This window comes from Pipistrellus hanaki, assembly GCF_964339955.1.
Source record: "Pipistrellus hanaki genome assembly, chromosome: 9".
Lineage (NCBI taxonomy): Eukaryota > Metazoa > Chordata > Mammalia > Chiroptera > Vespertilionidae > Pipistrellus > Pipistrellus hanaki.
Window position 1 is genome coordinate 42,255,603 of NC_140511.1, and position 15,201 is coordinate 42,270,803.

The window sequence follows — 15,201 nt, forward strand, 5'->3', positions numbered from 1 at the left end:
GGAACACATACCACGGAGCATCTCTGCTTCAAGGTGGTCTAGTCCAGTTTCACTGCATAGAGACCCACAGTAGTTGTGGAAATTGGCCAGTTGTGGTAGAGCCTGGGCCAGAGCTTGGATCTGCCACTTAGTTCAATTTTTACAGTAACAGTTTATAGTATATTGTTTTGTTCACATTTTTACAATTCTTTACTTAATTTGGCATTTAATCAACGAAAAGTACAAAATACATATGGCTTTGTCAATCTTGGGCAATATTAGTACTTACCACTTGAATTTATTTATTTGTGTAGTGTTTCAAACTTTGTAAAATAACCTAATTATTTATATATAAATATATATATATTTACAGCAAACTTGAGTGGTGGGCAGGCTAGAATGTGGTTATCCCATTTTTTACAAGCAAGAAACTTAGTTTCAGAAAAGGAAAATGACTTGCTCAAGGACAAACGGCTTTTAAGTAGTAGAGTTGGGACTAGAACCCAGGTCATTTGACCTTTACTCAAATTTTCTTATCCTGTACCAGACCTTATACTCTGAATACTTAGCAAATGTTAGTGACATCATCATCAAGTTTCAGGAACCTCATTAAAATCATTTTGTCCTTTTAAAAAGCTGGAATAGGATGTAATATTAAGCAAAAGACATTATCATGAAAATTTTTTTCAAGAGCTATATTTGCTGCTCAACAGTTGCTTTGGTCTCCTTGGCAACAACATTCTCCTTCTGTCCCAGAAATTTAGTACGTACAAAGGAGAGTTTGGATTTATTTCCCTTTTTAAAAACAAATTTATTTTTCTTTTTATTCCTTTTTTTTTTATATTTTCCTCAGTTTCTACCATTTTCTTTTTAATTTATTGGTATTTATTTCAAAGAAATATATGTTTGTGATTAAAAAAATAGTATAAACGGGATTATAATGGGAAGTATGTTTCTAACTGCCTCTTCGCATCTGCAATTTGCCCTTTAGAAGCCATTTTCAGCTTTGTTTTTAGTTATTCTCATCGTTACCATCAAAAAACTAAATAATCTGCTAGTAGCACTTCCCTTGATTTATTTTAGATATCATCTGCCAAATACATGCTATGAAAAAATGGGAGCTCACTCACTATTCTTTACCACTCTTAAATTTCATTATGCCATCAGTTTTCATTATTCTTCTGAAAGTTTACATAATGTAATTAGTGCTAACAAAGCCTGCAGAACAATAAGCCCAGCTCACAAACACAGAACTCCTAATTGGCCATTCTACTTAAGAACAGACCGGCAGAAAACATGCCTATATATACAAAAACAGAAAACCCGTACCAGCTTTCCAGAAAAATCTGTGGATGTCAGTGACTAACCAAGGTCAAGTTATATAAAGAAAACAAACATCATTTGCTTATTTGAATTGTTTTTTTACCTACTTTATATGTCTGTTCTGTTTGTTTTTAAGAAATATCCTTCCCTCTCCCCCACAAATAAAAGGTTGATTAGCAACTTAGTGCAGATTTTACTACAGGAGTGTATTTTCACCAAATTGCTCTCTGCATTATTGCGAATTAGTACTGAGGCTGCTGCCCTCTGGTGTTGGGAGTTAATGGAGAAAATGATTAATGCTGGTGGAAAGAATAGACAGACAGTAGTGTGTCCAATCCTGCTTGAGATCTTCCACAACAAATAATTTAGTGAGCACTGTATCGTTAAAAAAAAATTATGAATATTGTCATATTTAATGCCCAAGAGAGTATGAAAATTACAGTGTAAATGAAAAATACCGTGCTTCTTACATACAAAAGCCTTTTCGTTTTCGGCTAACCAGAATCTTGTTAGAAAATCTCTTCAATAAATTCAGTATACAGTGGTTTTACTTTGTGGTTTCTGCTTCAGAATGTTCTCATGTAATTTTCCCTCTGAAATATTTTATTATTCATGCAAATAAAAATTAGAGAAAACATAAATGCCCACCAATAGGCCAAAGGATAAATAAACTGGAATGCTTTGCAGTAGTTGAAAAGATTAGCATAGATATTACATGTATTGAAAGGATATTCAATTAAATAAGCAAGTTATAAAGCACCACATACAATTTAATACCATATAATAAAAGGGTAATATGCAAATTGATCAAATGGCAGAACGACCAGTAGCATGATGCACATTGACCACCAGGGGGTAGACGCTCAAAGGAGCAGCCCCCGGTGGTCAGTGTGCTCCCATAGCCAACCTCCCACAGTCCCAACCCCCAGCTGGCCCGCCTGATCAGCTCAGTTGGGACTGGGTGAGACAGGCTGATCTGCTCTGATCGTCTGCCAGGCCGAGGGACCCCACCCATGCATGAATTCATGCCACTGGCCTCTAGTTAAAAATAAAGACTTAAATATAAACAGAACAAGTAAGTGGTCAATTGTCTGACTGCTAGTTCTTAAGAGCAATAGGAATTCAGTCAGGAAGACCTTATGTAAAAAAGTAGAATTTGAGCTTGATGGATAAGTAGGATAGGAATAGACAATGGATATAGAGGCAGAAAACTTAAGGTGAGAGAAATGTAAAAAAACGGAAAATGAAACTGATCAGGGAAATGAGACTGAGCAGGGGGCATGTAAGAACAATGAAGAGATTTAGGAAAACTAAAATATAGCACGTTTTTTTGGACTGCTAAGGTGGTTAAGAATAAATGATAGAAAATAGTGTTTTTTGAGTGATCATATGCCAGACATGGTTCTAAATGCTTCCATGTTAAAAATCGCTTTTAATCTTAACTCCCAAGGATCATTTGAGGTAGTTATTCCCATTTTTTAACCTATACAGGTTTGAGCCCTGACCAGGGCAGTTAAATGGTTATAGCATTGGTCTATGTACCTAAGTATCAAAGGTTCAATTCCTGGTCAAAGTAGATTCCTGGGTTGCAGGTTTTATCCCCAGCCTGGCCTGGGCTCACCAGGGAGGTAACCAATCCATGTGTCTCTCTCCCTCTTCCTCTCTCCCCTCTTTCTTCCACTTCCCTCTCCCACTCTCTCTCAAAATTAATGGGGAAAATATCATTGGCTGAGGATTAACAACAACAACAACAAAGTGGTTTAGACTTTTCTGGCCCCACCCTTCCTAACCTTTACATTTGGTGTAACTGGCATTGAATGCTATTGTTGGGTCTTGGGTGATTAATCTGGCTGCAGCATGTAATTAGGATAGGATGAATTAGAGTTGTGGAGGGTAGCCTGGAGACTTCTTCTAGAAATGTGGATATCAAAGTTTTACCTTAGGGAACTTATAGAGCCTTTTAAGAAAACCAAGGAAGGCCAAAACCGGTGTGGCTCAGTGGATAGAGCGTCAGCCTGCGGACGGAAGGGTCCCAGGTTTGATTCCGGTCAAGGGCACGTACCCTGGTTGCGGGCACATCCCCAGTAGGAGGTGTGCAGGAAGCAGCTGATGATGTCTCTCTCTCATCGGTGTTCCTAACTGTCTATCTCTCTTCCTTCCTCTCTGTAAAAATAAATAAAATATATTAAAAAAATCAATTAAAAAAAAAAAAAGAAAACCAAGGAAGAAGTAATGAAACTTATTAATAAATTTATTTCTCTCCTTAAAAATACAGAGAATGATAAACAGTTCCCATTTTGTTAAAACATAAAATTTTGCTAAATTTGAATCAGATCTGCTTTTTAAAGAAATAAGCAAATTACAGATTAAGTTTAATTTCCCCTATTCACTTCCTGACCCCGTTTTCTCCCTTTTCTCCTTTCCCCAGAGTAACAAAGGCATATCTAGGAATTTGAGGGTTTTATCTAAATTTCCTGTTTGGTTAAAAAATTGTTTTGTTTTTCACTAAATAAAGATAACCCTGAGAGTTAAACAGCTCCTTTAAAAAAAAATCACAGTCAAAATTATTTCAATGCCTGAAAACACTCAACAAAAGTAAAGTATTATATATCTTATCAATCTACCTAATAAAAGAGTAACATGCTAATTGACCTTATGATGCCCACCAGCCAATCAGGAGTGAGTATGCAAATTAACCCAACAAAGATGGTGGGTTAATTTGCATACACAGGCAGCTGCTTTGGGCCTCTGGATGGTGAGGGAAGGTGGACAGGCGGCTCCAGCCGGAGTGAAGGCAGTGCCTGCAGCCAGGGGAAAGAAGGCCCATTCTTGCACGAATCTTGGTGCATCAGGTCTCTAGTGTGTGTGTGTGTGTGTGTGTGTGTGTGTGTATATATATATATATATATATATATATATATATATATATATAAAAGGCTAAGTGACCAACCATCTGTCCTTCTGACCAGTCGACTGGCCCTGGCTGGCACTGGCAATTTAAAAATAAATGTTGACTAATCATGCACCAGACATACAAAGCTCTTACTGGTGCCAATTGCACTCGACATATGTATCTGAAAACCAACTATTGGCACTTTGTTGTTATATCATGTTTTTGTTTATTTATTAATTTATCAGTCATTGTTTTCATATCATGTTTTTGTTATTTTTATATCATGTCTTTGTTGTTTTTATATCATGTTGTTTATTAATCAATTTATATATTATTTTCATATACATTTTACTAATTTTCTTTCATCTCTGACTTCTATTATAGAAAAGTAAATAATGATATTAAAATATTTTGTATTTTAATTATATAATACTATATTATATATACTATTTTGACATGTAATTTTTGCAGTAGCGTAATTATCACATGAATCTTTCTTCTAATTAATTTCCTTTCAATGTGCACAAATCTATGCACTGGGCCACTAGTAATATATAAACATTAGTATATAACTTGAAAATGTGGATACTATTAACTTATCTCTAGACAGTACACTATTACAAGATTTTTAGAAGCTATATTTCCTTAATAGAATGAAAGTCAATAATAAAATAACATTAAATACAGGCTAAGATGTTCATCTAAGTAGAAATGTCATAATTTATAAAAATAATAAGTTTTATTTGTGATTTCTGTAAAATTAGATTCATACATAAAATCAATGACTTAAACATCTTCTCCCAAAAGATATCAAGGAACTTTTACATATAGAAAAACTTAACAGTAAGCGAGTTGATAGTATACCTTAGTACTACAGTTCAGCTCACACCAATGTGTATTTATTTTTGTAATTTTCATGCCCTTGGGGGGAACAAGAACCGCTGTTTCATAAAGCACTGAGAATTCAAGCACCTTGTAAGTATTGAGTGTTTGATTTTGTGTGCTTTAACAGTTGAACACTAACTGCAAACTGTTTCTTGAGAGGCTGCTCAAATCTCGATTTATTCTTTTATCTTTAGCTGAAGTCTGTCTCACACACACAGTACTGGAGCCAGCTAGGGAGTTGGGCAAAGTGTACAGAATGTTGGGTTCTCCCCCTCCAACTCTCTCCTTTCTGGACATACACCCCTGTGGTTACCCCGAACTCTGTGCTCTGGTTCTTCAGGCCACAAGGACTGTAGAATTTTCTCTGGTGTTTTAGCCACTGTGCATGGTTCAGATTAATACCTGCCTTTCCGTTAAAAGCCGTAAAAATGGGAAACTCACCCTGCTCTGGTCCCTTGTCCCAAGTGTCAGCTCCCTTTTATAATCATTTACATTTGTTCACTCTCCAGTACCTTCAGGTCTTTGTGGGTTTGGTTTGGTTTCTTTGTCTTTGTATTTTGTCTAGAGTTTATAGTGGTTACCTGTGGGAAGGTCAGATATTGTTGGAGTTTACATGGCCATAGAGGAAACAGATGGCTTAAAATGAATTTTCTGTTTGTTGATTCAGAGAAATGCAGTTGACTTTTATATATTGACCTGGTATCCAACAGCTCTACTCTATTTTAACATTCATTCTAAAAATTATTTACTCTTGAAATTGTTTATGTGCTGAACCGTTTCATCTGTAAATATGTGTTTTGTTTCTTTTGCAGTTTTTGTACTTTATGTCTCCTTTTCTTGCTGTAAGCTTTAGCTAGGATTGCTAGCCATTATCATATTCAGGAAGTTTCTTTCTATTTCTTGTGTGCTAAAAGTTAAAAGTATATACAGTTGACACTTGAACAAGACAGGTCCATTTATGTGCATATTTTTTCAATAAATATGCAGTTAGCCCTTTGTATCTCCAGGTGTTTTATCCGCAGTTGGAAATTCATAAATGTAGAGGGCCAACTGCATGCATTGATCTATGTCATTTTATAATATATAAGGGACTTGAGCACCTATAGATTTTGGTATCTGTAGCAGTCCTGGAACCAATTCCCCACAGTTACCAAGGGACTGTAGTTTTTGAGGAGTCAAAAGTTATATGCCAGTTTTTATAGCACTCGGTAGGGCACCCTAAACCCCTGCATTGTTCAAAGGTCAACTGTGTATATTTACATATATGTATCTCAGGTTCAGGTCCCTAGAAGCCAAGATGGGGATTCTTGTGTAAATGATTTATAAAAGGACTACTCTGAGGAGGAACCTGTAGGGGAGTGAGGGAAGATTTCGTCTCAGGTGAAATTGAATCTCAACTTAATTTGTTGGCCCTCCAGAGTATTAATTGCATAATGGAGTTATAACCCTGCAGCAAACAGTCATTGGCTGTTGGCCATGGGGAAAGGTGTATATAGCCTTCATGTGTTCTGCACAAACAGATTCAGAAACAGAGACAAAAGGGATGGTTACCAGAAGGGAGGGGGTGAAGAGGAGGGTGAAAAAGGGAAGGAGTTTTTAGTCAATAAGATTGTGAAAAGTTTACATGTGACAGATGAGTATTAGAATTAGTGGTTTGACCACATTATAAGGTATAAAAATGTTGAATCACTATATTATACACCTAAAACTAATACAACCAATGTAAGATTGTATATCAGCTATACTTAAATAAAAAATAAATTTATCAAACCACAACCAGAATTCAAGGTTGGTATAATATTAGAAAATCAATCAAGGTTATCTTTGACAGGTTAAAAAAAAAATCTCATATATATGTATCAATTTCAACAGATGCAAAGTGCCTAATAAAGTTAGACATTTGTTACATAAGATAAAATCTATCAAACAAGGACTATATGTAAATTCAGTGTGTGTGTGCTAAGATCCCCCCAGAGATCCATTTAACTAGTTGGTTATGTCCATTTCCAGCTATTATAGGTACTAGTACTATGAGTTCACACATGTGCATTCTTCTCTGGAGAACTGTGGTTGGCAAAACTGTGGTTCAAGAGCCACATGTGGCTCTTTGGCCCCTTGAGTGTGGCTCTTCCACAAAATACCATAGCCGGGGGGAGTCTATTTTGAAGAAGTGGCGTTAGAAGAAGTTTAAGTTTAAAAATTTTGTCTCTCAAAAGAAATTTCAATCATGTTGATATTTAGCTCTGTTGACTAATGATTTTGCTGACCACTGCCCTAGGATGATCAGAGCCAGCTTGTACAATTCCACTTCTTTCTCTGCCAACTTATTTCACTTAGCACAATACCCTCTAGATCCCTCCATGTTGTCACAAATGATAAAATTTCATTTTTTTTTTATTGCTGAGTAATATTCCATTGTGTATATGTACTACATCTTCTTTCTTGATTTATCAACAGACACATAAATTGCTTCTATATCTTGGCTAGTGTAGATTTTGCTGCAGTGCACATAGAGGTGCATATATCTTTTTGAATAATGTCTTCTCATTTTCTTTGGATAAATACCCAGAAGTGGAATTGCTTTAAGATAAGGCCTAACACCATAAAACTCAAGAAAACATAGGAAATAAACTATCTGACATCAGTCAGAGTAATATCTTTGTGGACACGTCCCCTCATGTAAGGGAAACAAAATAAAGAAAACAAATGGGACGTCAAACTAAAAAGTGTCTTCATAGTGAAGGAAACCTTCAACAACAACAACAACAAAAGGAAACCTACTGACTGGGAGAATATATTTTCAAATTATATATTTTATAAAGGATTGATATCAAAATATGTAAGAAACTTATACAACTCAATAACCATGACCTCCTGGTTCAATAGGTTAACTCAACCATTGAGCCATGCTGGTCAGACTATACATAGCATTTATGGGCTCCTTAGAAAGGCTTCATATTAGGACTCTGCTTGTTATTCTGATTAAGTTTTACTATTTCTTTTTTATAGAATCCCAAAACAAAAGAGCAAATTGAAAATCTGTTACGAAATGGAATGAACAAGGAACTTCGGGATCGTCTTTGTTGCCGAATGACTTTTGGGACTGCAGGGCTTCGTTCTGCTATGGGGGCAGGATTTTGTTATATCAATGACCTTACAGTAATACAATCAACACAGGTAAGTCTGTACACTTTTATCACTCGGTGTTTTTTACTGGGTAAATTAGGTAGTGCCTTTCTAAAAAAAAACTCAAAACCTTCATATCCAGGAAGATACTTTCTTGAAGGTAAATAAAAAAAAATAAATTCTGATCTTTGATTTATCTTAGAAGGCATTTCTGTATCTTCAAGGTCAAAGACTAACTTTCTCAATAGGAGTTACTTTAGTTGTCATTGTCACCTTCTTGACAGTGTTACTTTGCATTTGTCATAAATAGGTGAAATCTTTTGGTTAGCTTTTGTCTTGTGATTTAGCAAGGCCTAAAATGGTCAAAATTCTTTTCTTTAGAGCTTTAAGGCAAGAAACAATTTCTTTTGACTCTTCTAACAAATGAATATTGACATTCCCTATTTAGATTATCCATTGTGGCATATATCCATTGATACAGGTTAATCAGAGTATTTGGAAAATTTAGTTGAAAATATTTCCCTTGGTTCTTCATATCCATTTGAGAGTTCTTTAAGATAGTGTATGACAAATGCCATTTATTTTATATCTCCCCATTTTATACAATTTATTTTTGGAAATAAAGAAACTAATTACTTTTCTTTCCAGTGAATCATCATCATTGCTTCAAGGAACTATACTTGCTTGAAGGCCAAAATGCATTTAGCATATACTAAAAATAGATCTGGACTAGAGAAATGTTCAGTAGTCATAATTTTAATTGATCCTGGCAAACAGTGAATCATCTTTAGCCTTGTTCTGAGGGAATTCTCTAAAGCCAAGGGCTAGTGCAGGGGGTGGGGATGAAGGGATGACAACATGCATACCACCTCCCCGACCCCATCTCCTCATCTAGAGATGCTTCAGTTCAATCTTTTTTATATATTGGGTTTCCTTGTAAGCTTTCATTTTAAATGAAGATTCCTTGACTCAATAAAATGGGATGGAGGAGCTGTTTGAAAAAAAATTTCTATGAAAGTGCAAATTTATACACTAGTTGAGTGTGAAATAGAAAAGTCAGATGGAATCTGATTCTTCAGCCTTAGCCCTTTTAGAGGGAAATAAAATAAAATGGATTTTCATACCAAAGAATTATAGAATAATATGAGGTTCTGTGAGGTTTTAGAACAGTATAATCATTAGAAATAAATAAGTGGGTGGAACTAGCCAATTTGGGTGTGCATGTGCACACATACACATAACATACATAGAAAGTAAGTTGGGAAGAATAATTATTCTTTTTTAAAAAGATTTTTAAATTGATTTTTAAAGAGAGAGGAAACATTGATGTGAGAGCAAAGCACGGATTGGCTGCCTCCTGCATGCCCCCTATCAGGGATCCAGCTCGCAACTCAGTAATGTGCCCTGACCCAGAATCAAATCAGCAGCCTTTCAGTGCATGGGATGATGCCCAACCAGCTGAGCCACACTGATTAACCTGTATCAATGGATATATAATTATTCATGTATATATGTGTTATAATTGATTTCAAAGAGAGGAAGGGAGAGGAAGAGATAGAGACATTAATGATGAGAAAGAATCATCAATTGGCTGCCTCCTGCGTGCCCCCTACTGGAGATCAAGCCCATGATCTGAGCATGTGCCCTGACCTGGAATTGAACCTCCTGGTTCATAGGTCGATGCTCAACCAGTGAGCTATGATGGGCAGAATAATTATTCTTGAAAGAGCCCTGGGAGAAGAGTCCAGAAGTCACTGGGACTCCATTAGGTGCTGCCACATAGTTACAGCAGTGCCTTCCACATGGTAGGTCTTTAATTAATCAGTATAACTTGGTTTTAGTTGAATGAATGGCCTTGGGCAAGTCATTAAATGGAGCATCAATCTTATTCTGCTTCCTTTTTGAAGAGATGTTAAAAGACAGACAAAAATAGAAATGGTATCTGCATTTCTGTCCTTTTAGGGTTGTAAGGATTGAGTGTGGCAACATTTGTGAAAGTAGCTTTAAAGAACTTGTAACAATATGAAATGCTAGAGGCCCAGTGCAGGAATTTGTGCATGGATGGGGTCTGGCTGGCCCACCCCAAACAGAGCCAATTGGAGGCTGGGCCAGCCAGGGGGAGGGTCCCCAGGATGGTTGGCCAGCCGGCCCTGCCCCCTGGTCAAACTCTGGTCAAACTCTCCAAGGGGACAATTTGCAAATTACCTTTTTATTATATAGGATTATTTTTTAGAAATGAAAGTGTTAATGTTACCAAATCATTCATAAGCTAGTTAAATGGTTTTAGCTATTTTCATGATGTTTTCAATATTAAATACTTCATTTTTCATCACCCTTGACTGTTGGGGATACTCTAGTTTTTAGGATTTTCTTTTCTGTGAGATTTTAAAACTAAGGAATTAGAAATGGGATAAGCCATTTTAAGAAATGTTCTAATGAAGGTTTATGTTGTTGACTAAAAATGTTTGTGTCATAAATAGGTGAAATCTTTTGATTAGCTTTTGTCTTGTGATTTAGAAAGGCCTAAAATGGTCAAAATTTTGTTCTCTACAGCCTTAAGGCAAGAAACAATTTCTTTTGGCCTTTCTAATAATATTTTTAGCACATCCCTTTTTCCCCCCCTTCGTGTTTTATGTAATGCATTTTGTTTAATATTTACTTTATATTTTTGTGGTATTAAACGTTTCTGAAACCCCAGGAAATAAATGTTTGACATCTCCCTTTTGAGGATTGAACAGTATTGTTTCCACATTGGTAAACATGGGCAGAAAGGCAGAAGCCAGCTTCCCAGGAGCCCATAAACTGCACACTGCACATAAAAATAATAGATTTTTAAATCATAGAAAAACGCAGGCTCAGGAGCTAATGTTTTGTGTTTATCTGCTTCAGGGGATGTACAAATACCTGGAGAGATGTTTCTCAGACTTCAAGCAGAGAGGCTTTGTCGTTGGGTATGATACCCGGGGGCAAGTAACCAGCAGCTGCAGCAGCCAGAGGTACAGTGTTCGTTGTCTCAGAGGTTAAAGTGGATTAGGGGGGAAAGCTCAATTTTTCCCATCAGTAACTAGATATCTGAACTAGGAAACTGTCAATAAGAAATGTGATCACATGCTAATATTTATTTTAGAGCTAAAATAGAAGCATTTCAAAGGTAAGCTTTAGCTTTTACAGAAAGGAGCAACATTTAAAAATATTTAGTGTTAGTATTTAGAACAGCATCGTGCTTATTTTATGATTTTCTGTTTTGAACAAGGCACTGGCTAGGAATAATGGTGTAGCTTATATTTTCTCATTGTAGTCCCATTTTAATAGTTTTAGGTTATTTTTACACATAGATTATCATGACATCATATGCATATTGCGTTTATTAGTCTCTTGTTGCACTTTTCTCTGTTATTTTTGCATTTTTTAGGTTTTATTTCTGAGTAAAAGAGCCATCAAAAGATAAATGAGAAAAAAAGAAATTAAAATGTCAATTCTCTTTATTGTTAAGCTCCTTAAAAAAAACTCATTCATTTAACCTTTTTAAGTTAGAGCATGAAGCTTAAATAACCAGTGTTTATAGGAATTGGTTATATTAGGATGCTATCTATTCAGAATAATTATAATAGGAAATATTTATTATGGAAGTCAGGTTTCTAAAAAGTATATAAGACTAAGTGAAATATTTTTTCTCTCTCTTTTTTTAGGCTTGCTAAACTTACTGCTGCAGTCTTACTGGCTAAAGATGTTCCTGTGTACCTTTTTTCAAGATACGTTCCTACACCTTTTGTAGTAAGTGTTTTATGTTATTAATCTTACAGTTTGCTGCTCTGGAAAAGACTTTTTAAGTCAACCAGGATTCAATTATTTGTCCTGCATATAGTTCTCTATTAAATGACATGAAGTGCCAAAAGAAGATCCAAAGGAAAACAGTGTTGCTCTGAATTTATTTTCATTCAACAAGCATGTGCTAAACCAAGTAAGAATTTGATCTGTAACAAACTGACATATCTAGAGTCATGGTGAAATATTTTAATACTATTCTTTCAGAAATTGATTTATTAGACAGGCAAAAACAATTCAGGATAGCTTTGAACACACTGTTAGTATGTTTGATCCTCAGGTGAGGATTAACAAATAAATAAATACAAAGAAATAGAAAACCTGAATAAGCGTCTAACCACAAAGGAATTAAACTGATATAATTTAAAAATCTTTTCAAATTAAATATGCCAGCTCCAGGTGATTTTATAGGTCAAGTTTTACCAAATGTTTGAAGAAAAGATAATGTCTCTATAAATGGTAACTAGTGATTTACTAGAAATATACTGAGTGGCTCAAAGAATTGAAGGAGTTGTTAAATAATTAGTGTTAATGATTTACAGAAACCAGGAAGGATCCAGAAATTTAGGACATTTTTATGGGATTCTGCCACTGGGTTGCCAGTCCCAACTCTCTCAATCCCAGTGTGGTCTTCCTCTCTCACTGAAGGTGGATTTGCTCAGCTGGTATGTTTATCAGTCCCAGATTCACAGCCTTCATCAGCATAACCTTGAGTTAAAAGGCAGTCCTCCTTGTCTACCTTCAGCAGAGAGGCTTGCATTGTGAACCAGTTTCTGAATTAAATCAAGGGATAAGTTACTCTGGTCAGTACTGGACCATGTGTCCATTCCTTCATGGCCAGGAGGAGAGAAGTTGGATGTAACGGTGGAGTAGAGGGAACATCCTACAAAAAAAAAAAAAAAAAAAAAGGCGAAACCCAACTGCTAGGAATTAACTTTGACAACATAGATGGTGAGTTGACCTTTATATAATATAGAGCCTACAAAGTATATATACAGATTTCCATTTCCCCCGCCCCAGATTTTCAAATTGAAAGGCAAGAGATCTATATTCTACCCTTGAATCTTCTCCCTTATGATTGTATAATGTTGGATAAACCTCAGTGTAAAATTATTTTGGGTTAGGTGATTTCTAAATTTACTTCCAGTTCTAACATTTTATGGTTATATTCATCACTCCTATCTCCAGAGTCTAGTGGAGTGTCTGGCATATAGTAGATGCTCATTAAATATTTGTTAAATGAACAAAATAATAAAATATATATATATATATTTTATTATTTATAATAAATATATATATTTTATTAACTTAGTCATATATATATATATATATATATATATGACTAAGTTAAATGAGACTAGGGGGGAAAGCCATTCAGCCTAACAGGTGATTATTGTTGACCTTTTAGAAATGGGCCCCACCCAATGATGGTGGAGGTTTTAGGCTATTTATATCTCGATGTCTTTTCCTGTTATTTAGTCAAAGGTATTCTAATGTCACGTGTATGAGTTGCCAGGAAATTATGCTGTTGCTGTTTTTTTTTCCAGCCATATGCAGTCCAGAAGCTCAAAGCAGTTGCAGGTGTGATGATTACAGCATCTCACAACCGCAAAGAAGATAACGGATACAAGGTATACCTCGGGCTCCTATTCTTTGCTTATCTACATATCTCCTTTCTTATTTAAATAATACATGATGGGCTTATTTTCTACACTGGGGAGCAGAACTGGACATTGGGGACAGGGAGATAAAAACATCGAGGCCAACCCTCAAAGAATGTGTATCCCTACTGGCCCTTGTTACTTCTCAACATGTACTATTATAACAAAAGTCTCCTCATCGGTCTCATTACCTCCATCTTACTGTCCTCAATTTCCCCATTCTGTTCCGAACCCATCCTGTCTTCCATTTCAGAAATATGATCATATTGTATCTAAATGAATTGGAGTTTTCAGGAAGAGAGCCAGAGTAATAGTACTTGGACATCACTGTCCTCTCCCTCTGACCTTCTACCAGGGCTCCCATTGGCCACAGGATCCACTCGATGTGTCAGCCTCTGGGACAGGAAGTAGGGTGGAGAAGGGCGAAGAGTGGCCCTGGAGGGACAAACAGAAAACACACAGCACAATATGGAGCCAGTGTTTGGGGCTTCAGGGTGATGACTCCATGATCTTATACTTGCTTTTCTTCTTGTGTGGAAGGTCTTCAGGTACCCTGGGGAGAATAAAATTTAATACCAATACTCCCAGCTAAGTGGGTAGTACTACCAGTCACAGAAGCAAGATTAATTCCGTTTTGGATATATTAAGTTTGAGATATTCGGTCAGCCAGGTAGCAAGCAACGTCCTATATGCAGTTAGATATAAAGATCTGTTGCTCAGGGGAGAAATCTGAACTGAAGATGTGGATTTGGGGGTCACCATACATATTAGAGTATTTAAGTGTATTTGGAAGTTCTTTACCTTAAATGTTCAACCATATATTGTCTCTGGGATGAGCACCCCAGAGACAATATATGGCAGAAAAGCAGGTCCAGAGGGGATCTGTACAGAATATCATCTTTAAGAAGAATTGCTGGAGGTAGGAGAAAGGCCAGAAAATTTTGGTGTCACAAAAACAAAAGGAATGAGAGAGTTGCAAGGAGGAAAAGAAAGGTCAGCTGTCAAGAGAGCTAATAACCCAGCTCTTCTCTGAGTATCAGATTCCCATATCTAGCTGCCTATTTGATATCCACTGGGATGTCAAGCAGACATCTCAAATTTACCACGGTGTCTCCAGAACAGAGCTCTTGATTTCCCCACAACCTGCCACATACACACCTAACTGTGTTCCTCTCAGTCTTCCCATCTCTGAAAATTGATAACACCACTCCTTCACTGCTAACATTTAATCCAGTAACAGACTCTACACAGTCTACATCTACAGTATATGTTGAATATGTTTACTTCGGTCCATATCTTCTACATCCACCATTCCAAAGCATTCTTATCTTCTGTCTGAACTACAGCATCCAAGCTGGTCTCTTTCCTCCTTCCATTGTTCCCCCTGCAGTCCATGCTCCACCAAGTGACCAGATGATCATTTAAATATAAACATGTCATGTTACTTTCTTCCTTAACATTTTCAGTGGCTTCTCGTTCTTCAAATAAAATCCAAACTCCTTACCTTGG

At 36.2% G+C, this 15,201-nt stretch overlaps 1 protein-coding gene across 1 annotated transcript in view; it reads left to right on the forward strand.

Moving 5' to 3' along the window:
• The window catches only part of PGM2L1 (phosphoglucomutase 2 like 1), a 37,458-nt gene that overhangs the window by 5,907 nt on the left and 16,350 nt on the right, over positions 1 to 15,201 (forward strand). The window contains exons 2-5 of the mRNA XM_084893397.1: positions 8,090 to 8,257; positions 11,096 to 11,202; positions 11,896 to 11,980; positions 13,579 to 13,662. Of these exons, the coding sequence (XP_084749523.1) occupies positions 8,090 to 8,257; positions 11,096 to 11,202; positions 11,896 to 11,980; positions 13,579 to 13,662 (444 nt within the window). The remainder of the gene's footprint in view (positions 1 to 8,089; positions 8,258 to 11,095; positions 11,203 to 11,895; positions 11,981 to 13,578; positions 13,663 to 15,201) is intronic.